General features: G+C 40.7%; 1 protein-coding gene across 2 annotated transcripts in view; it reads right to left on the bottom strand.

Annotated features, from left to right (window-relative positions):
• The window catches only part of EPB41L4A (erythrocyte membrane protein band 4.1 like 4A), a 385,559-nt gene that overhangs the window by 15,051 nt on the left and 346,371 nt on the right, over positions 1 to 24,137 (bottom strand). For both annotated transcript variants that reach the window (XM_077462290.1, XM_077462291.1), the window contains one exon: positions 7,938 to 8,057. In XM_077462290.1, coding sequence (XP_077318416.1) covers positions 7,938 to 8,057 — 120 coding nt within the window. The remainder of the gene's footprint in view (positions 1 to 7,937; positions 8,058 to 24,137) is intronic.

The following is a 24,137-nucleotide window of genomic DNA, read 5'->3' as shown; positions in this document are numbered from 1 at the left end:
GTTTGTTTTTCAATTGAGTTGTACTGTTTATAGGTCACATTAAAGCGGTAGTAAACCCGCAATTTTTTATTTATTTTTTAACACCTGCAAAGCAAAAGGCATACTCAATGCGGTGCATACTAGCTCATTATGAAATACTTACCTTATGAAATACTTACCTTAGAACGAGGCCCCGACATCTGGCCCGTTTCTTCCGGGTATCGCGGCTCCGGCGCTGTGAGTGGCCGGAGCCGCGATATCGTCACTCCCGCGCAATGCGCGCGGTAGATTTCATTCCGGCCGGCCGGCCACTGCCGGATTTTCAGGCCGAGAATCCCCTTGTGAGCATGCGCCGCTGCAGTCAGCGGCGCATACCGAGGGGAATATCTCCTAAACCGTACAGGTTTAGGAGATATTTTTTTTACCTACAGGTAAGCCTTATTATAGGCTTTCCTGTAGGTAAAAGTTAAAAAATTGAGTATACAACCACTTTAAAGGTGGAAAAAGTTCTGAAATGATTTATCTTTGTCTAATTTTTTTTACATCACAGAAACCTGACATTTTAACAGGGGTGTGTCGACTTTTTATATCCACTCTGTATATATATCTATCAGAAACAGGTGAGGTGAACAGCACTCAGTAAGTCCCTGTGTGCAACGCAATCAGACCATCCCACTGGTCATATAGAGAAAAAAATTTAAGGATTGCTGTACCAACAGTTATTCAAATAAATGACATATTCTTTAAAAATAAAGTATTGAGAAAAAAATAAATGACATACAAAAAAGTCCATCAAGGGTATTTCATCATATAATGGAATACCCTTGATGGACTTTTTTGTATGCCATTTATTTTTGTTGGAGCAGCAATCCTTCACATTTTTTCTATCTATCTATCTATCTATCTATCTATCTATCTATCTATCTATCTATCTATCTATCTATCTGTGTGTGTGTGTATATATATATATATATATATATATATATATACACAGCGGGTAAAATAAGTATTGAACGTGTCACCATTTTTCTAGGTAAATATATTTTTAATGGTGCTATTGACATGAAATTTACACCACGTCGGTAACAACCCATGCAATCCATACATACAAACAAAACCAAAACAAATAAGTTCAGAAATTAAGTTATGTGTAATAAAATGGAATGACACAGGGAAAAAGTATTAAACACATGAAGAAGAAAGTGGGGTGCAAAAAGGCATGAAAGCCAAGGCACCAGCTGAAACCTATCAGTAATTAGAAAGCAACCCTGCCCCTTGTCGGTTCAAGTCAATATAAGCTTGTTCAGTCTCAACTGATGGCCTATAGCAAGGTGTCTCATAACCAAGGTGTCACACAAGAAACATCTAATGATGAGTAAAAGCAAAGCGCTCTCTCAAGACCTTTGCATCCCTATTGTTGCAAAACATACTGATGGCATTGGTCACAGAAGGTTTTCTAAACTTCTGAATGTTCCAGTGAGCACTGTTAGGGCAATGATCAGGAAGTGGAAAGAACATGATTTCACCACAAACCATAAGGAGAATAAAGCTGCTAGAATGACCCAGCCAATCACCTGACTTGAATCCAATAGAAAACCTATGGAAAGAACTGTTTGTGTGGAAGAATGGGCCAAAATCACACCTTAGCAGAGCATGCGACTAGTTTCTCCTTACAGGAGGCACCTTGAAGCTGTCATTACCAACAAAGGATTTTATGTGAATTATTAAATACATTTCAGTTAGCGTGTTCAATACTTTTTCTCAGTGTCATTCCATTTTATTACACATAAACTAATTTCTGATCTCATTTGTTTTGGTTTCTTTGTATGTATATATGTATTGCATAGGTTGTTACTGACACGTGGTGAAGGTTTCATGTCAATAGCATCTTTAGAAATATATTTACCTACCTAGAAAAATTGTTATGTGTTTAATGCTTATTTTACCCGCTGTATATAGAGGGAAAGAGAGAGAGGCTAAATTCCCATCTATGAGTTTGTGCATGTTTGGCTTGTATTTGTTTGTTTTTTTAAATCCCTTTTGTGATGGTCATGTGATCTATAAGCTCTGGCTCCCCATGTCAATGGCTGCTGTGGCTGATGGAAGGGAACACCGCCAACGAGGGGTGGTATGGCAAATCAAAACAGGTGCCATATTGGGACTGGAAATTCAGCCCCATCGTCAAACTACTTGCTGACACAAGGAAGTCAAAGCTTACTTATTTTAGCCTTTACTTCCACTTTAATGATGTGTACATATATGTGAATGGGCCTCACATATGCATTTTGCATAGCTGACTTTAAATATATAGTAAGATTCCCCTGCAGTTTTCAGTCTGACTATTCAGATGCAATGTCGTGAACATAGCATCTGAATAGTGCAATCTCCTCCAATACTCCTGCCACCTCTGTCTGAAGCTGAACTTCAGATACTCTTATACTCAACCCAGGTCATATACTTAAAACCAAATGAATAGATATAGGTTGACAGCTAATCTAACAGAATATCCACCTTTTGGCAAAAATGTGTTGTAGGAATCAGCACTGGTTCTGCTATGGAGTTTGGACGGCTAATGTTCCTCCAAGAAGAATAACTTATGCTAAGGCACCAAACTTTATGAGAAATTTACTGGACAGACTGCTAAATGTATTTGGAAAATGGCCAATAAGGTCAGCCAGTCATCTAGTGGGATCCAGTCCAGTAAGGGCACACTCATCTGTATAAATGGTCCTTTTGATGTTGATGCCAAGTAGCAATCAATGCTTCTATTTGGCAGATCATGTAAAGCCTGTAAAAATCCTAACTAAAGAAACATCATAGTCTTGTCTAAAATGTGTATAAGAGCAATTGAAAATAAATAATATAATATATCCTTTACCACAGAAGCTAGAATTGTAAAACAAAGTCAGCGTGTAGTACAAATCAATGTGACAAAACTAAACAATCTAATTATAAGCAAACGGAGCAGGACAACCCAACTACTGGGCCAGAATGACCATGGCAAAATGAGCAAACAAAATTACCACTCTCTGCATAGTAGCTGTTATTCTCTGCTTGCTTTTAAATACTGTACATACATGCATAGTTACATAGTTACATAGTAGGTGAGGTTGAAAAAAGACAAAAGTCCATCAAATCCAACCTATGTGTGTGATTATATGTCAGTATTATATTATAGATCCCTGTATGGGACGTGGTCGTTCAGGTGCTTATCTAATAGAACTATTATCTAATAGTTTTTTTTAATTATCAATGCCCCCGCTGAGACCACCACCTGTGGAAGGGAATTCCACATCCTTGCCGCTCTTACAGTAAAGAACGCTCTACGTAGTTTAAGGTTAAACCTCTTTTCTTCTCATTTTAATCAGTGGCCATGTGTCTTGTTAAACTCCCTTCCACAAAAAAAGTTTTATCCCGATTGTGAGGTCACCAGTACGGTATTTGTAAATTGAAATCAAATCCTCTCTCAACCATCTCTTCTCCAGAGAGAATAAGTTCAGTGCTCGTAACCTTTTCTCATAACTAATATCCTCCTTTATTAGCTTTGTTGCCCTTCTTTGTACTCGCTCCATTTCCACTACATCCTTCCTGAGGACTGGTGCCCAGAACTGGACAGCATACTCTAGGTGCGGCTGGACCAGAGTCTTGTAGAGTGGGAGAATTATCGTTTTATCTCTGGAGTTAATCCCCTTTTTAAAGCGGTAGTAAACCCGCAATGTTTTTTTTTTTTTTTTAAACCTGCAAAGCAAAAGGCATAATGAGCTAGTATGCACCGCATACTAGCTCATTATGAAATACTTACCTTAGAACGAGGCCCCGACATCTGGCCCGATCCACGCCGAGGGAGCCGACATGCTCCCTCGGCGTCTCTTCTGGGTATCGCGGCTCCGGCGCTGTGAGTGGCCGGAGCCGCGATATCGTCACTCCCGCGCATGCGCGGGGGAGATTTCAGTCCGGCCGCACGAGCGCTGCCGGATTTTCACGGAGAGAACCCCCTTGTGCGCATGCGCCGCTGCAGTCAGCGGCGCATACCGAGGGGAATATCTCCTAAACCGTACAGGTTTAGGAGATATTTTTTTTACCTACAGGTAAGCCTTATTATAGGCTTTCCTGTAGGTAAAAGTTAAAAAAATGACCATACAACCACTTTAATGCATGTCAATATTATGTTTGCTTTGTTAGCAGGAGCTTGGCATTGCATGCCATTGCTGAGCCTGTCATCTACTAGGACCCCAGGTCCTCTTCCATCCTAGATTCCCCCAGAGGTTCTCCTACCAGTGTATAGATTGCATTCATATTTTTGCCACCCACATGCATTATTTTACATTTTTCTATATGAAACCTCATTTGCCATGTAGTTGCCCACCCCATTAATTTGTTCAGATCTTTTTGCAAGGTTTCCACATCCTGCAGAGAAATTATTGCCTTGCTTAGCTTAGTATTGTTCACAAATATAGAGATTGAATTGTTTACCCCATCCTCCAGGTTGTTTATGAATAAATTAAATAGGATTGGTTCCAGCACAGAACCCTGGGGGACCCCACTTTCCACACCAGACCATTCCGAGTACTCCTCCACATTTATCAACACCCTCTGAACTCGTCCTTGTAGCCAGTTTTCAATCCATGTACTCACCCTGGTCCATGCCAACGGACCTTATTTGTACAGTAAACGTTTATGGGGAACTGTGTCAAATGCTTTCGCAAAATCCAGATACACCACGTCTACGGGCTTTCCTTGAGATGGCAACTCACCTCCTCATAGAAGGTTAATAGATTGGTTTGGCAAGAACGATTCTTCATGAATCCATGCTGATTACTGCTAATGATACTGTTCTCATTGCTAAAATTTTGTATATAGTCCCTTATCATCCCCTCCAAGAGCTTACATACTATTGATGTTAGGCTAACTGGTCTGTAATTCTCAGGTATGCATTTTGGGCCCTTTTTAATTATTGGCGCTACATTGGCTTTTCTCCAATCAACTGATACCATTCCAGTCAGTAGACTGTCAGTAAAAATGAGGAAAAATAGTCTGGCAATTACCTGAGTGAATCACAGCTTTAAAGAATCAGTCCCCAAAATACAGGTGTATCTTTATGCATACCAACATTTAGAAAAGAAATAAATGAACTACCAAACTGTAATTTCATGCTAACAGCTAAATACAGAGCAATCAAACACCGCCAAACGCTCATTTCTAAGAGCTCTTTTTCACTTTTATTGTGGAGTGGGCAGGAGCGGCTGGCTCAGGATCTCAGCGGCTCACTGAGCGGCTGAGTCAGGTGGCGGTCTAGGGTTGTGGGCGGACCCCGACCATATTGTTGCGATCTTTCCCCAGCCTGGACCAGCTCTGTGACATCATCTTCTGTCTGCTGAATACAGGAGTGCAGAACAAACTAGTTTGGCTGTACTTCTCCTTTAAATTAAAAATGTAAATGTAACATGTCACTAGTGTTTCTTCTGGTGCTCTAAAGGGACACACTTGTGACAGAGGCTCAGTGGTAAGAGCCAGAGCCCACAGAAGGAGCACACCAAACACAAATACATCTGGAAATGGTAGTACCTCTACATCTAGATCTACAATCAGAAGCATTGTAGGCCATACAGGTAAATTATATAACATCCCGTATGCTTTCATTGCTTGCATTTTTTTAATATGAAGACTGTGTGCTTTTTTGTGTTTTTTTAGTAAACCTGTACTAACTCCCTACCAAGTTTTTCAGAAGGCACCCTATATGCTTCTAACTGCTCAGTACTTATGGCAGTCTGCCATTCCTGCCCTCTCAAAAACAAATTTGCAGATAAAGAGTACTTCTGCACATGACCCTACTTACGAAAGTGTGGCACTTGGTGATAATTAAACCTAGTGCTGCCACATGGAAAGAGTGACTTGCCCTGCACAAATACAGATGTTCAATGGCTGCAAATTACACAGGATTTTTGGGAGAACTGTAATAGTGGACTGGACAGGCCAAACGTGCTGAGCTATTAGGAGTGGGCATCTTAAAGGGTGTCCATTATTAAAATATTCATGATTTCTAATACTCAGGCTTATGAAAGTAGCAGGAGTACAATATAACATGTAATGTATTACTGAAGAAATATATCATAACGCCTAATATTCTGTCTATGAAAAAATGGTTCCTTTTTAATACAGTTCATCATAAAGTAAGCCCGCCTGTTCCCTAATTACAGGTTCACATGTAATTAAAAATGACAGGTCTGTGATCACCTGTTGACAGGGGAGGACCATGTTGAATTTAGAGGAAGCTACATTTTTATGTCTATACATGTTCAAATATAGAGGACACATGTCCCTGCCAATGTCAACTAAGGATGAGCCGAACACCCCGGGGTTCGGTTCGCACCAGAACCTGCAAACAGACCTAAACTTCATGTGAACTTTAGAACCCTATTAAAGTCTATGGGACTCGAACGTTGAAAATCAAAAGTGCTAATTTTAAAGGCTAATATGCAAGTTATTGTCATAAAAAGTGTTTGGGGACCTGGGTCCTGCCCTAGGGGACATGTACTGTATCAATGCAAGAAAAAGTTTTAAAAATGGATGTTTTTTCGGGAGCAGTGATTTTAATCATGCTTAAAATGAAACAATAAAAGTGTAATATTCCTTTAAATTTCATACCTGGGGGGTGTTTATAGTATGTGTGTGAAGAGGCGCATATTTCCCTTGCTTAAAACTGTCCCTGCACAAAGTATAATTTCTGCAGGAAAAAAAGTCATTTAAAATCACTTGTGGCTATAATGAATTGTTGGCTCCCCGTAATACAGAGAACAGGCGCCCCTTCACAGGCATACTATACACACCCCCCAGGTATGAAATTTAAAGGAATATTAGACTTTTATTGTTTCACTTTAAGCATTATTAAAATCACTGCTCCTGAAAAACGTTTTTTAAAACTTTTTTTTGCATTGATACATGTCCCCTGGGGCAGGACCCAGGTCCCCAAACACTTTTTATGACAATAACTTGCATATAAGCCTTTAAAATTAGCACTTTAGATTTCTCCCATAGACTTGTACAGGGTGTTCCGCAGCTTTTTGAATTTGCCACAGACAACCCAAATTGTTCGCTGTTCGGTGAACAGGCGAACAGGCAATGTTTGAGTCGAACATGAGTTCGACTTGAACTCAAAGCTCATCACTAATGTCAACACAGAGAAGGTAGTCAATTCCATTTTTGCATACATTGTCTAGTACATGTATATACACGTCTTATGCAGATACTGGCAGTTACATAAATGTGTCAATGAAAGTGCAAATATATTATATGATTGTCCCAATGTACAGTGTCCAACCCCTATCATTGGGGGTCATGTATCTATCCTAAGCAAGTACAATGATTTTGTTTAGTGAATTAAAGCATCCTTTAATTTAAAGTGATTGTATGGTAAATTTTTTAACTTTTACCTACAGGAAAGCCTATAATAAGGCTTACCTGTAGGTAAAAAAAATATCTCCTAAACCTGTACGGTTTAGGAGATATTCCCCTCGGTATGCGCCGCTGACTGCAGCGGCGCATGCGCACAAGGGGGTTCTCGCCATGAAAATCCGGCAGCGCTCGTCCGGCCGGACTGAAATCTCCCGCGCGCATGCGCGGGAGTGACGATATTGCTGCTCCGGCCACTCACAGCGCCGGAGCCGCGATACCCGGAAGAGACGCCGAGGGAGCATGTCAGCTCCCTCGGCGTGGATCGGGCCAGATGTCGGGGCCTCGTTCTAAGGTAAGTATTTCATAATGAGCTAGTATGCGGTGCATACTAGCTCATTATGCCTTTTGCTTTGCAGGTTTAAAAAAATAAATAAAAAATTTGCGGGTTTACTACCGCTTTAAATAAGTTTTGACAATCACAGAAAACTTGAAATCATATGAAGATTTTAAAAACACAAGTGAACTTTCTGCAAGCTCTAAATGAAGCTAGAATACACTTAACGTACGATCGAGATCGATGTCTGGATCTCCTGTAGTTTGGGTCAGCTTGGTTCTTCTCCTTTTGTCTTCTTAAAACAGCTTCCCACTGCGGGGCAGAATCCACCATGTCATTTTCTTGCCGTAACCTGCAATAAAAATATTCTTTATGTTTTCAGTGAAGCGCATGCAAGTGCAGTCATGTGACTAATATAGTACTGCTGTGTAATTTTGCTCCCACACCCACTGGGAACCAATAAAACAGTGCACCTTGAGTGCTCAGAGAAATACAGGAGGTATTCTTTGCAGGAAACAATTTCACTACATTTATAAGAACACCAAAAATAATATAAATGTTACTTTACACTTTGGATCAATAAACCATATACGGTAAATTACATTTGGACTGACACTGCCGGAGTCTCTGAGTGTTTGGCTGCTGCTGGTTTGAGTCATTTTCAGGTCTATTAGATCTTTTCAGGATTCTAGCAGCAAGGTCTCCCCAAAGTACTTTCATATACTGGAAATGTTGGAAAGTTTAAATTATCTCTAAGCAGATTGTAGAGCTGCCCAAACATGTTACACGCTGTTTTAGATCAAACTTTCTTTTTTATTTTGTAAATTTTTTTTGAACTGTGCAACCTAAACTTAGTAGGTACATGATGTAGATTGGTCATGCAAAGCTTACACAACACACTATTAGTATGTAACAAGTGTTTCTGGGAAGTTTGGAATTATAGCCTTCCTTTCCTTATAATGCCCTGTACACACGGTCGGACTTTCCGACGGAAAATGTGCGATCGGATCTTGTTGTCGGAAAATCTGATCATGTGTGGGCTCCATCTGACTTTTTCAGTCGGAATTTCCGACAGATAAAGTTTGAGAGCAGGATCTAAAATTTTCCGACAACAAAATCCAATCGTTTAAATTCGAATCGTATGTAGACAATTCCGACGGACAAAGTGCCACGCATGCTCAGAATAAATTTACGAGACGAAAAGCTATTGGCTACTGCCCTCTCTATAGTTCCGTCGTACGTTTTCTACGTCACCTTGTTGTGAACGATCGGATTTTCCGACAACTGTGTATGACTGTGTGTACGCAAGACAAGTTTGGGCCAAAATCCGTCTGAAAAAATCAGACGGATTTTGTGGTCAGAATGTCCGACCGTGTGTACAAGGCATTACACTCAGTTTGGTTTATTTAACTATTCATGACCAATTGTCAATGCAACCTAGATGCCCAGACAAATGGACAAAAATGTTTAAAACATGTAATTTTCGATATGTGCACTTAACAGTTTTCAGTTACTTTTTACTCACTGTATTGCACTGTGACAGCTATGGGCTGTGGGATGTCAGTCTCAGCTATTAATATGCCTGTTTCTGGGCAAGACACAGCTGGAACTGGAGCAAGTAGCTTTGTTTTGTGATCACTGCAACTAGTTGTTGTAGGGACCACATGATCAGCAACCACATTGATGGGTTTGCGATCATTAGTGCAGACCAGGGCCTGTCAGCTTCATGTTAAAACAAAGTGTAAATGAACGCTCTCCAACACAGGGAACCATGTTGAGGAACAATAATCTACAGATTGTGGGCCTCGAGGTGTTAAGGCAAAGTAAGAACAGGCACGAGCATTGAAGCTCTCACTGGTAAGATCTCACTGGTTGGTATTCAGGATGAACTACATGTTCTAAAGTGCAGATCTAACTGGTGGCATAGATACTAAGAATTTGGATGTGTGTGTTTGAAAATCAGATATCACTGGTGACTGGGCAAAATGTGTGCTTGGGTCTGACTACTGGGTGTGTGATTAAGGCAGTATCCTACTGGTGGAGCATGACCTGTTCAGATACATTCACTACTGGTGGAAGAATCATCCAACAGTGAAACAGGAAGTTTCAATATCCCGAATATTTTCTTAATACTATAAAGTGGTGGTCTCCAAAGTGTGGCCCATGAACTGCCTTTTTCCGGGCCCTTGGGGCACTGTTCCTCCCACTGACACCAACGATAAGATATTAATCTTTCCATTGACACCAACAGTGGCACATAATACCTGCACATTGCATCAACAATGAGGTACTATTCCTTCCACTGACACCAACAATGGGGTACTATTCCCCCCTACACCAACAATGGCGCAATACTCCTCCTCCCACCTCCTCCTGACCACAGACAACTAAGGCTTCTGCTGAAACTAGTCAGCGCTACAGTTTTACTGTCACTCTGATGTACCAATAAACTACACTTCAAAGAGTTCAGTGTTTTCGGCTCTTTCTACTGTTATTAACCATGTATTTTTATTTCTCACTGACCACCAAGCCTGAAGCATTGTCCACTGACACTGGTGCATTTTCTGCTTCCACTGGCCACAGTCCGCCACCCCTAAAGTCTGGAGGACATGAAACTGGCCCTTTGTTTAGAAAGTTTTGAGACCCCTGCTATATAGCTTTGAGAATTAAAAGGGATTCTCATGATGATTCTGCTTCCAGTAGCTGAATGAGGCATGCCTCACCAGTATATAGGATATAGAACAGTGTTTCTCAACTGCATTTCCTTATTTAGTGCATTAGCTCTAACATTTGCAACTTTTTATATCTAGTAGGAGATGGCCATTAGCCCTTTCTTTACTGAATTGAATGCTTCCTGTGCCACAAAATGTACACTCCAATCAAGGGGTATGTGTCAATTAAAATGAATCAGGGAACATCAGCTGCATGCCTCTGATTTTCATCCTGGCATTCATCCTACATTGCTGTGTGCCACCCCCCCCCCCCCCCTTATGAAACCCTTATTGTTGCTGGCATCCTCCTCAGCCTATGTATACGTAGGTCGGAGTTCTCCAAGCACTAATTTCTTACCTTTGGAAAAAGAGAGGAAGAAAATCACCCCTAGAAGACAAGAGGCTGTGGGCCTCTATGAAAAGCCTGCAGCATAGCAAACGTAATTAACTGTTTTTATATTTTTTTCCAGAAGTTTATTTTTAATTGAGATTAAAATGTGAAACATCAAAATTGTTAAATTCAATATATGTGCCTGGTTGTACTCAACAGATGTATACCATCTGTACTGTTCAGCCTCCTTTCTGTGCCAAATTCCTACTGTTGCAGAACTGCAGCCAATAAGGATGACTGGATGACCTGACAAAAAATTACAGACATGTCACAGGGACAGGCAAGCAAGAAATCTATAATGACATTAATGTGCATGGGTTTACACTTGAATTCACCCAGCTACAACATGGGATGACAACTACCTGCTGTGATCATGAAAGATTAAAAAGGCCTCCAACACGCTCACATTCTGTGCTAAATATTATTTACAACAACCAGGCTTTTTCTACTACCATATTCGTAGTGGACAAATGAGAAATAATGAAAAGTATTTGTATATACAGTAAATTCACAAACAAGATATCATATTTTAAAACCTAACTGCCTCCAAACATATACATATAAACTATGAGCGGAATGGTATTAGCAAAACAATTTCAGATATAGGGCCAAACTGATCTTATCAACAAAATGGGAAGTATACAGAGGATGTAATCTGCTTTAGAGTATTTCAGTTTTAAGACCAATACATTCATCCAAGGGACACAACAGTAAAATGCAACAAATGCTTACGTTTTTTTTGACCTACATACAGTTGTGCTCATAAGTTTACATACCCTGGCAGAATGTAGGATTTCTTGGCCATTTTTCAGAGAATATGAATGATAACACATTGGTTAGTAGGGGTGCAATGGATCAAAAACTCAAGGATCGGATCGTTCCTCGGATCAGAGTCACGGATCGGATCATTTTTCGGATCAGCAAATAATAATTGAATTTGCAAAGACCTGTGAAAATTCCACCACCATATAGTCCCCACTGTAATATCCACAATCTCCCCACTGTAATATCCACGTCATCTCCCCCAGTGTAATATCCATGTCATCTCCCCTACTGTAATATCCACGCCATCTTCCCCACTGCAATGGACATCTCCTCCACTGTAATATTGGCTGAGTATGGCTGGGTATCGCCGAGTATGGCTGGGTATTACTGGGTATTACTGAGTATTGCAGAGTATGGATGGGTATTGCAGAGTATGGCTGGGTATGGAAGAGTATTGGCAGGGTATTGCAGAGTATTGTAGTGTATTGGCAGAGTATTGGCAGGGTATGGCACAGTATGGCAGAGTATTGCAGAGTAATGGCTGGGTATTGCAGAGTATTGGCATGGTATTGCAGGGTATTGCAGAGTATTGTAGAGTATTGGCCGGGTATGGCAGAATATGGCAGAGTATTGGCAGGGTATGGCAGAGTATTGGCAGGGTGTTGCAGAGTACTGGCAGGGTATTGCAGAGTATCGGCAGAGTATGGAAGGATGGCTGTGCAATTGTCACAGAGCAGCACTGTGGGACCTACAGATCCAGCCCACAGCACTGCTGCCATCCGATCTCTCCCCTCCACTGTACAGATCAATACACAGAGGGGAGCGATCACATTGTAAATAGCCGCTGGGTGTACAAAGATGGCCACCGCTCCGGAGCTAGGCCGAAGCCATGGCCTTTCCTAAGGCCGAGGTATCAGAGCGCTCAGCGCATCGTGGCGCGTGCCGATCCGAACAGGGTCACTTGTTCAGATCACGGGTCGGTGACGAACCGTTGCACCCCTATTGGTTAGTGTTTGGCTGGAGCCATTTATTATCAATCAACTGTGTTTCTGGCAACAGAAACTACCCAAATGACCCTGATCAAGTTTACATACCCAAGTTCTTAATACAGTGTATTGCCCCCTTTAACAGCAATGACAGCTTGAAGTCTTTTGTGGTATTTGTGGATGAGGCTCTTTATCTTCTCAGATCGTAAAGCTGCCCATTCCTCTTGGCAAAAAGCCTCCAGTTCCTGTAAATTCTTGGGCTGTCTTGCATGAACTGCACGTTTGAGATCTCGCCAGAGTGACTCAATGATATTAAGGTCAGTAGAATGAGATGGCCACTCCAGAACCTTCACTTTATTCTGCTGTAGCCAATGACAGGTCGACTTAGCCTTGTGATTTGGATCATTCTCATGTTGGAATGTCCAAGTACGTCCCATGCACAGCTTCCTTGCTGATAAATTCAAATGTTCCTCCCCCTTTTTTGATAACATATTGCATTCATCTTAACAACAATTTTGACCAAATTTCCTGCACCTTTGTAGCTCACACATGCCCAAAACATCAGCGATCCACCTCCGTACCTTTTATCATAGGCCTTGTTGACTCCTCTCCAAATGTAGCTTTTATAGTTGCGACCAAAAAGCAAAATTTTGGTCTCATCACTCCAAATGACTTTGTGCCAGAAGGTTTGAGGCTTGTCCCTGTGCTGTTTGGCATATTCTAAGCGGATACTTTGTGGTTTTTGCATAGTATTTTTGGCTTTCTTCTGGCAACTCGACCATGCAGCCCATCTTTCTTCAAGTGCTCCCTTATTGTGCATCTTGAAACAGCCACACCACATGTTTTCAGAGAGTCCTGTATTTCACCTGAGGTTATCTGTGGGTTTTTCTTTGCATCCTGGACAATCTTCCGGCAGTTGTGGCTGAAATCTTAGTTGGTCTACCTGACCGTGGTTTGGTTTCAACAGAACCCCTCATTTTCTACTTCTTGATTAGAGTTTGAACACTGCTGATTGGCATTCTCAATTCCTTGGATATCTATTTATATCCCTTTCCCGTTTTATACAGTTCAACTACCTTTTCCCGCAGATCCTTTGACAATTCTTTTGCTTTCCCCATGACTCAGAATCCAGAAACGTCAGTGCAACACTGGATGAAAGATGCAAGGGTCTGTCAGGAGTCCAGAAACTCATTGACCTTTTATACACACACACCAATTACAAGCAAACAGATCACAGGTGAGGATGGTTACCTTTAAAACCCATTCAAATCCCTTTGTGTCCACTTGTGTGCATGTTATCAGGCCAAAATCACCATGGTTGGTATGTAAACTTTTGATCAGAGTAATTTGGTTAGTTTCTGTTGTGATTATGATTTAAAAAGAGCGAACACAGTTGATTGATAATGATTGGCTTCAGCCAAACACTAACCATGAGTGAAAGAAATGTTTTTGTGCTATCATTAATATTCTCTGAAATCATAAATTCTGCCAGGGGATGTAAACTTATGAGCACAACTGTACACTATATTACCAAAAGCACTGGGACGCCTGCCTTTACACTCATATGAACTTTAATGGCATCCCAGTCTTAGTCCGTAGAGTTCAATATTGAGTTGGCCCACCCTTTGCAGCCAAAGAAGGATTCATTGGCATTTGAGATTTCTGGCCAAGGATGGAGTCTGTGGTAAGGGAGAGATTGTTAGTTGAAGACACAGTTGGCCATGCAGACTTTTGGCAAAATGGAGACAGCAGTAAAAGACAGGCTACTGGTAGAGGAGAAACAGAATACTGAAAGAGAGAGGAATCACCATGGAACACGGCACTGTTGCCAAGGGACGGAGTCATTGGTGAGGGCAGGCTGCTGGCTGAGGAAAAAAGACAGCAGGCATGACGGAGTGCACAATGAGCAACAGTTTGTTGGCTTAAGAAAGAATTAGTGGCAAGGGATAGATTGCTTGCTCATGAAGGATTTGGTCATAAAAAAATGCTGGTGAAACATCGTGGAAGGATTCCCCAAAATAACTAATCTGCTACAAGCTGAGGTAGAAGTCAGTGACAAGGGGAAGGCTTTTGGTGCAAGAAGAAATCTGCAATTTTCTTGTGGAAAGACACCTTGAAAAAGTAGTCAGTGAAAAATGGGATGTAGTTAAATGTTTGATTAAAAATACACTAGGGGGAGTAGCTAGGATTAGCATGTGAGAGAGAGACGTTGACTCCCGGGGCTCTGCCGAAGATTAGCTAATTAGTAGTATTGGAGGCATCTCTGGTGGTTTTTGCCCTGTAGTATACCACTCATCATTGAGCTATTAGCAGGGGGTGACAGTGGGCCGTTTTTAGTCAATCAACAGGATCCATCCTGCATATATACTCGGCTACCGGATGATAGCATAGACGACACTGAGAATAGACTTAGAAAGAATAACATATGCCTTCTTGGATTCCCAGAGCGCATTGAAGGGAGAAACCCTGTCGAGTTTATTAAAAAATGGCTGCTGGATGTTTTTGAAAAACAAAACTCTACTTCCATCTTTGCAGTAGAACGAACGCATCGTATTTCTGTTAGACCACCTCCTCCGGGTAACCTTCCCCGACCAATCATCTTAAAAATGCTCCACTCTAGAGATAGAGACAAAATCCTCTTTTTAGCCCGAACTCAGGGCAATATCGAAGGTTAATGGCTCCAAAGTCTCTTTCTTTCTGGATTTTCTGTGGCAGTTCAAAAACAGAGAGCCCAGTTTATAGATATTAAAAGGTGTCTCCCCCCCTTCAAATTCAATATGCTATGTTCTACCCTGCTAAACTTCGTATTCTGGTTAAGGGAGAAACTGACGGCAAAGAGGCTAGCAGCTGGATTGATAGAAATAAGCAACATTTGATTTTTTTTTCTTCATCTTTTTTTCTTTTTTATTGTGTAACTAAACAGGTTCTGCTTGAATATATAGCTTACTGTATAGCTTGATATATACAGTGCCTTGCGAAAGTATTCGGCCCCCTTGAACTTTTCAACCTTTTGCCACATTTCAGGCTTCAAACATAAAGATATAAAATTTTAATTTTTTGTAAAGAATCACCAACAAGTGGGACACAATTGTGAAGTGGAACGAAATCTATTGGATAATTAAAACTTTTTTAGCAAATAAAGAACTGAAAAGTGGTGCGTGCAAAATTATTCAGTGCAGCAAACTCACTCCAGAAGTTCAGCGAGGATCTCTGAATGATCCAATGTTGTCCTAAATGACTGATGGTGATAAATAGAATCCACCTGTGTGTAATGAAGTCTCTGTATAAATGCACCTGCTCTGTGATAGTCTCAGGGTTCTGTTGAAAGCGCAGAGAGCATCATGAAGACGAAGGAACACACCAGGCAGGTCCGTAATACTGTTGTGGAGAAGTTTAAAGCCGGATTTGGATACAAAAAGATTTCCCAAGCTTTAAACATCCCAAGAAGCACTGTGCAAGTGATCATTTTGAAATGGAAGGAGTATCAGACCACTGCAAATCTACTAAGACCTGGCCGACCTTCTAAACTTTCAGCTCAGACAAGGAGAAGACTGATCAGAGATGCAGCCAAGAGGCCCATGATCACTCTGGATGAACTGCAGAGAACTACAGCTGAGGTGGGAGAGTCTGTCCATAGGACAACAATCAGTCTTACACTGCACAAATCTGGCCTTTGTGGAAGAGTGGCAAGAAGAAAGCCATTTCTCAAAGATATCCATAAAAAGTCTCTTCTAAAGTTTGCCACAAGCCACCTGGGAGACACACCAAACATGTGGAAGAAGGTGCTCTGGTCAGATGAAACCAAAATCAAACTTTTTGCCCACAATGCAAAACGGTATGTTTGGCGTAAAAGCAACACAGCTCATCACCCTCAACACACCATCCCCACTGTCAAACATGGTGGTGGCAGCATCATGGTTTGGGCCTGCTTTTCTTCAGCAGGGACAGGGAAGATGGTTAAAATTGAGGGAAAGATGGATGCAGCCAAATACAGGACCATTCTGGATGAAAACCTGTTGGAGTCTGCAAAAGACCTGAAACTGGGATGGAGATTTATCTTCCAACAAGACAATGATCCCAAACATACAGCAAAATCTACAAAGGAATGGTTCACAAATAAACGTATCCAGGTGTTAGAATGGCCAAGTCAAAGTCCAGACCTGAATCCAATCGAGAATCTGTGGAAAGAGCTGAAAACTGCTGTTCACAAATGCTCTTCATCCAACCTCACTGAGCTCGAGCTGTTTTGCAAGAAAGAATGAGCAAGAATTTCAGTCTCTCGATGTGAAAAACTGATAGAGACATACCCCAAGCGACTTGCAGCTGTAATCGCAGCAAAAGGTGGCTCTACAAAGTATTAACGCAAGGGGGCCGAATAATTTTGCACGCCCCACTTTTCATTTTTTTATTAGTTAAAAAAGTTTAAAATATCCAATAGATTTCGTTCCACTTCACAATTGTGTCCCACTTGTTGGTAATTCTTCACAAAAAATAAAAATGTTATATCTTTATGTTTGAAGCCTGAAATGTGGCAAAAGGTTGAAAAGTTCAAGGGGGCCGAATACTTTCGCAAGGCACTGTAGATGCTATATGCTATCTAGTTTGCCTAGAGAGTTTCTCTCAAGAAGCATTTCCTTTTTTCCCTTCAGCTACAGGTGGAGTCAGCGTGGATTTTAGTTTAATAAACTTGTCTCTTTATTATTGGGCTATAAGCCCATTTATAAGCCTGGATGAACTTAATTGTTTTTCCTTCGACTTACATCTTATATACCAATGACCCTACCCTTTTCAATCTCCTAATATTTGTAATGTTCAAACTTCCTTTTTGTTTTAGTTATTATGTATTCTTTTAGCCTTGCAAGGGGATGGTGAATATCTATATACCGATCTATAGGCTTATTACTAATACTAGACTATATAAATAAAGTGAAAGATGGCTACTGAAATCTCAATATTATCATGGAATATAAAAGGAATTAAGGATTGCATTAAGAAGCGGGCTATGTTTGATACTCTGAGTCAATATGCACCATTGATAGTCTGCCTGCAGGAAACAAATTTAACTCAGGATACGGTTACTTTATTGCAGAATAAAATGTATCCTACCCAGTATCATGCTGTTCTACATATGCTAGAGGTACAGGTATACAAATTTCCTCTAAATGACAGTTTTTCTATAGGCAAACTTTGCTGGATGCGCAGGGTAGATTTATTTTATTAGTCTGTAAAATATTCTCTACACAATTCATATTGGGGTCTGTATATATCCCTCCACCTTATAATAGCTTATTCTTGGTAGATAATCCGGAGATGCCGCTGTTGATTGTGGGGGATTTCAATAGCGTTTGCAACCCTAGTAGAGAAAGATATCCAGTAGGTCCTCAAGTGTATACTCCCTTTTATTGGTGTTGTAGAGAACACAGTCTACAGGGCATATGGCACCTTAAAAAACAGTTGTCATATGCCTACCCGTACTGTTCTAGTACTTATCAGACTTAATGGAGAATAGACCTGATGCTGGGCATGGACTCCGTTTTTCCATGGGTGTCTAACATACCATGAAAGCCATTCTAAGGGGTGTCCTATTGAAGGCAATAAGCGTTCATAAAAAATCTAACTTAGAATGGGAGTCTTCGATAGCAGCTGAGGTGCAGCAAAAGGAAGCTCAGTATATACAGGATCCTAACCCCTCTAACTGCTGTGCCTGGAAGGATGCACAATTAGTATATAGACAAACAACCTTGGATAAGGCTGGTCATGCTTGTTTTCTCTCCAGATGTTGCAGTTTTGAGGAGGGTGGGAGACCAGGTCACATGCTAGTGGTAGTAGCAAACTCTCAAGTAAATACAAATTTTATTTCTGCTATTTGTACAGTAGGGGGCGAGGTCACACATGATCAAAATGAAATTATGAGCTCCTTTTGCTTTTTTTATAGTGAATTGTACCAGCGCAAAGCTGATTATCCCATGTCCCGCCTTAAGAAATTTTTAAACCCCTTAAAACTGCCTAAAACAGGAGCTTAATGCCCCTCTGACTCTGGAGGAGTTAGGAAGCGCAGAACCTCCAAATAGCAAAGCTCCAGAGGGGTTACCGTCAGAAGTATACAAACAATATGGGGATGTCTGGCTGCCGGAACTATTGAAGGTACTCAACCAGGCTTGGGAATCTTTCAAACTTCCAGAATCTATGAACGATGCCTGCATCATTGTGTTGCCAAAACCAGATAATTATCTTCTGGCTCCAGAATCTTAAGGCCCAATATCATTGTTAAATTCAGACGTTAAGATTCTGGCAAGGATTTTGGCAATGAGATTGGGCAAGGTTATGCAGGGATTGATCCACTCAGATCAGTCTGGTTTCATACATACTAGGTCTACAGCGATCAAAGGAGACTTTTTTTAAACATGCAGTTACCATCAGATAACCTGGGGAAGAGAGCTATTTTGTCACTCTCCACTGCGAAGGAATTCGACAGAGTCGAGTGGACATACTTGTGGGAGGTTCTGGACAGGTTTGGTCTGGGAGATAGATTTATGCGCTGGGTTACGATACTATATTCTGCGCCAATAGCTTGTATGCAAATTAATGGTTTAGTGACAGAATTTATTTAGTTATCAAGGGGCACCCGGCAGGGGTGTCCCTTGTCTCCATTGCTATTCACACTGGCTGTAGAGCTGCTATCTGAAGCCGTTCGATAGTCTAAGGACATCTGTGGGTTTATTAGAGGAGTACAGAATGAGAAAATTTCTCTATATGCGGATAACAATCTGATGTTTCTTGGAGATACAGGCAATTCCTTGATTTTATTAATGACTCTTATAAAAAAAAAAAAAACTTTGACTCATTCTCAGGCTTTGTTATAAATTGGGATAAATCTGTCCTATTTCCTTTGGATGAATCTAATTTGAATATACCAAGTGAGGCTCAGCAAAAGTAGTGTTATCCTTTAAATATTTAGGAATATGGATATATCCGAGGGTGAAAGATTATTTACAATATAATCTGACTCCCATTTTGGATAAATTTAAACAAAATAGTCTAGCTTGGTCTAAGTTACCTTTATCAGTGGTGGGCCGAGCAAATCTTATAAAATTGATTTGGGCACTCCAATTACTATATGTCTTACACAACTCACCTATATGGATTCTTTTGAAATGGTTTAAGAAAATCGATTTTTTTGTTTAAAAAGTTATTGTGGAAAGGAAAAAGCTCTAAGATCAAACTGTTTACCCTTCAGTGTGCTAAGGAAGAGGGGGGTCTAGCGGTGCCACAGCTAAGAATTTACTTTATAGCTTCCCAACTGCAGTATTTTGCAGGGTGGGGGGCCGATATATTGGAGAGATTCTATACAGGCTGTGCTTCTGAGCCACAGCCCGCATTATAATCTTATAGCCCAGCTAGAATCAGGATAATTTGCACATGCTCACTTTAGCCCAACAATGGTACTTAAGAACAAAGTATGGCAGGAAATGAGATGCATAATGAAATATGAAGGGGTGTCAGAATTTTCACCATTATGGGGTAACAGGCACTATGAAGAACTTTGTAAATTGGAGGGGTTTGAGCATTGGCGTTCTAAAGGAATACAATATATTTCTCAGCTTTGTGCTTAACATGTTATGCAGCCTTTTCAGGTGTTACAGGAGTTTTATCAATTGCCTCCTAATATTTTCTATATTTACAATTACGACATTCACAGTTTAGAAGTGTCGGGATGAATATAAGATCTATATCACAGCTATCGTAATTGGCAGGGGCTATGAGAAAAAAAAGTCTGATTTCACTAGTCTATAGTCAACTTGTGATGAAGTATCAAGATATTTTAGCCCAGGTAGAAGGGGCTGGGAGATCCGGGAGTCATATCAGAGAAGGAGTGGCAAAATATTCTGAAGAGGGCACCAACGGTACCTGTATCATCTACACAATGCTTATCCAAATTGTTTATTATATATAGGACATATAGGACCCCAGAAAAGCTATATAAGTGGAGGCGGAGGGAAACACCAGATTGCCCGTGGTGTAAGCAATTTCCAGCTAACTTGCTCCATATGTTGTGGAAAGTGCCGCAAACTTGTCAGCTATTGGCAAGAGGTGGTGACGACAATTAATGGAGCCTATAGTACTCATATTGAAACGGACCCTAAGATCTGTTTACTGGGTTATTTTAATGAAGAGGTATACCCAAGGGAAACTTTAATACCAATTGGAAGATTACTATTTATAGCCCACAAGCTAACTGCCAGAAAATGGATGTCCCTAATATACCATTATTTGAGGAATGGCGCTCTCAGGTAAATTATTCAATACTATTGGAACAGCAGGTTTATCAGAATAGGGGTACACCAGATACATTAGTTAAACTATGGGGACCTTGGTTAACAGCCCCAGGACTGGCTTTATTCTCCTTGGCCCCTCTTAGAATATTGATATTCTGGAGATTTTCTGAAATAAGAGGTTGGGATTCAAAAATATACATTGCAGAATTATTGTTTTGTTTTGAAGTAATGTTGGTATGTTGTATTACATGTTACATATTAAAGGCCTCTGGATGGTACTCCTGAATGCTGTACTCTGTACAATGAGTTTTACATTACATATTCCTGACCCCTGCACTCTGTGCACAGGGCTATATGTTGCATATTCATGAGCACAAGGAATGCTTCACATTAAATGTAAGTACTGTCTGTTTTGCAGATTTTTTTTTCTACACACTGTGTGATACGCACTTCTCACAACTGCACAATACACACTCCTGAGCCCAGTGTGTTATGCACTCCTGAGTCCTGTACTTGGTGTGTTACATATTCATGAACCATATGCCCTTCTAAGCCTTAACTTACTACCATTATTTAGTGCCGCTGTACTTCTCTACCCCAAGGGAGGTGTGGTTGGGGGCAAAGTTGGGTATGGTTGGAGCAGGGTTTGGGCATGGCCGAGGGTGGGGAGTTGGTTAGGAGGGAGAGTTCCTGCACCTATTCTCTGAGAAAAAAAGCCCTGATGGTATGCGATCATGATAATTATTTGATTACTATTATTTGCACATTATCTTACACGAGTGGGTAATTTTAGCGCAGTCACTGAGTTTTTTAAATGTAATTATGCTTTATAAGGGTTTCTTGTTTTTTGGCTTTAGATACACTTTAATGTTTTGACAACATTTGCGTAAGAATGATCTTTGGAATGTGTGCTGTATCTTAGACTTAGGCCCCAAGCACACTGGGTGCTGCATGGAGCTCTGGCGGTATGGGTCCAGGAAAAAATGCCCGGAATACAGACTTCTTGCGTTATGAGCTTTTGTCCCTGGGTGCCTACTACTCTAAATGTACATAATGCTAGGAGCACAATCCAGCTTCATCCAGCCTGTAGCAGGGCTGGAGGGCTGCAGCTAGGCGTACCATCCAGCTGCAGCAGCTGTTGGCCATTTATAGAATTTGATGGGCTGTCAACCGCAGGGTAGTATAGCACACTCGTGCCCTCCACCTGCAGCTAAATGCGTGCACTGGGGCTAAATGTCCAATTTCATGGGGCCTAGCACATTTTGACAAAATAGTCAAACGTTTTTTACACCACTATGTCATTTGTGTGAGTAGGCTAAGGCAAGAGTCTTGTGCTTTATTACAAACAGAGGCTGCAAATGTAATACGAAAATATGGGTGCCATGTACCACACATTTTTTACAAACTATATAAATAGCAAGTACTCGTTTTAAAAAAAAAAATTGTTGACAAGAATATATACAGCGGGGAGCTAATCACATACATTTTTACATCTAAGGGCCAGTTCACACCATAGAAATGCAGTCCAGATGCGTTCCAGGTGCTTTTCTCCATGCGCGTTTTTGATGTGTTCCAGTGTGTTTTTGGTGCGTTGTTGATGCAGTCCATTGCTTTTTTCCCCCTCTTTTTTAAATAAGGACAAGTATGTTGCAGTTTGTTTTTGGTGCATTTATGTGCATTCCATTGTGTTTTTGATGCGTTTTGCAGCGTTCTAGTACAGTCCAGTGCCCGAAAAAATGCAGCATGCTCTCCTTTTTTTTTTCTGGAATTGGAATGCACTGGAACTGAAAGCACTGGTGTGAACTATGCCATTGAAAACCATATAACCTACTTTCCATACGTTTTTGATGCAGAAATAAAAACACACTGGACTGCATGTGGTGTGAACTGGCCTAAAAAGCATTATTCTCCATTCTTCCTCCCCAATAATGATTATCTTTTTGTGGAATGACAAGAAGAAAAAACAAATAAGTGACAAAACATTAGTGCAAATGAGAGCAGATATGATAAACATTCAGGCTTTGTATCCTAACAGCTGTATAGATACTGACAATTGACACGTATTTTCCATGCTGCACACATTTATGAGCTGTTCCTTTGCAGTTTGTTGCTTGAACTAAATGAATTTATCACAAAGCTGTCAAGTATTGATCACAATGAGTCAAGAGCTGGAAGAAAATAGCTCTGTGGGGACTAATTGTGAACATAAAAGATGAAATGATGCACTGCTGCCGCCAATTAGATCATTATATTGCAGATCAATAGTCATCGTTTAGCAGGGAAATAAATCATGAATGAGATCTGAATTGGGACAAAATGTTTTTTTTTTTGTAAAGCGTTGACCACACCTATAGTCTCCGATTAATTAAATGTGCAGAATACAGTGTCATTCATTGTGATCTGTTTATTCCGTTTTGGTGAGGCTGTCAAAGAAAAGCATCATCCCTTGGGGCAGATACATAAAGATATACTTTATTAGACACAATGAAACACGTGTACATAAACCTAAGGGTTCAAGGAGATTGGAAAATTGCAGTCATATGGCTGAAAAATGTAAAGCTTTCTGAACAGGGCATATGTGTGAAACCTCTCCAGAAAAAAATAGAATTACAAGAGGCCAGCCATTGCTGACCTTCTTCTGAAAAGCTAGCTCCTTGGATGGCACATTGACCCTCTGCCCTTGGTGTTTGTTGGGTTACTGAACTGGAACAAAAATGCAGATCAGGATTTCTGACTTTACTTGCTCTAGGCTAGTGACTCAGTGTACTGAAAAGCACTGGGTCAGAATCATAGCCACATGGGAGCCTATGTATATCCTGCAATTTCCCCCAGCACTAGAATGATACACTATCATTTATTTTAGCAGTGGACATGTAAGGCAAAAGGTGAGGTTCTCTGTAAAGGTTTTTACTACCATCAGAGTCCATCTGCAGAGGTTTCCCAATACTTCCTGTCCTAGTGACAATTTGTCTCTTGGACAGAAAGTGAGAAGAAAGCTCAAATGGGAGCAATACAAAGCTGACAAAGATTCTAGCCTTACCCTGCTAGGCAGTTAGGAAGCTAGGAAATCTCCCAAAAGGGTACACTAATATAAACCTGAGGGAGAATCGAACTCTTTCACATTGTAAACATAGTGCAATATATTTTGATGTGATGGCTGGATTGCTGAACAAACTGTTATCCTATGCAATGCTATAATACTTGATTTATATATATATATATATATATATATATATATATAAAACAGTATTTTAGCTTGCACATGATTGGATGATAAAATCAGCAGAGCTTCCACTGATTTCA

This window comes from Lithobates pipiens, unplaced genomic scaffold (genome assembly GCF_037356315.1).
Source record: "Lithobates pipiens isolate NorthernLeopardFrog02 unplaced genomic scaffold, aLitPip1_a1.2 Scaffold_3, whole genome shotgun sequence".
NCBI lineage: Eukaryota > Metazoa > Chordata > Amphibia > Anura > Ranidae > Lithobates > Lithobates pipiens.
The sequence above is the reverse complement of the archived record's forward strand: the minus strand, read 5'-3'. Positions and strand labels throughout refer to the sequence as shown.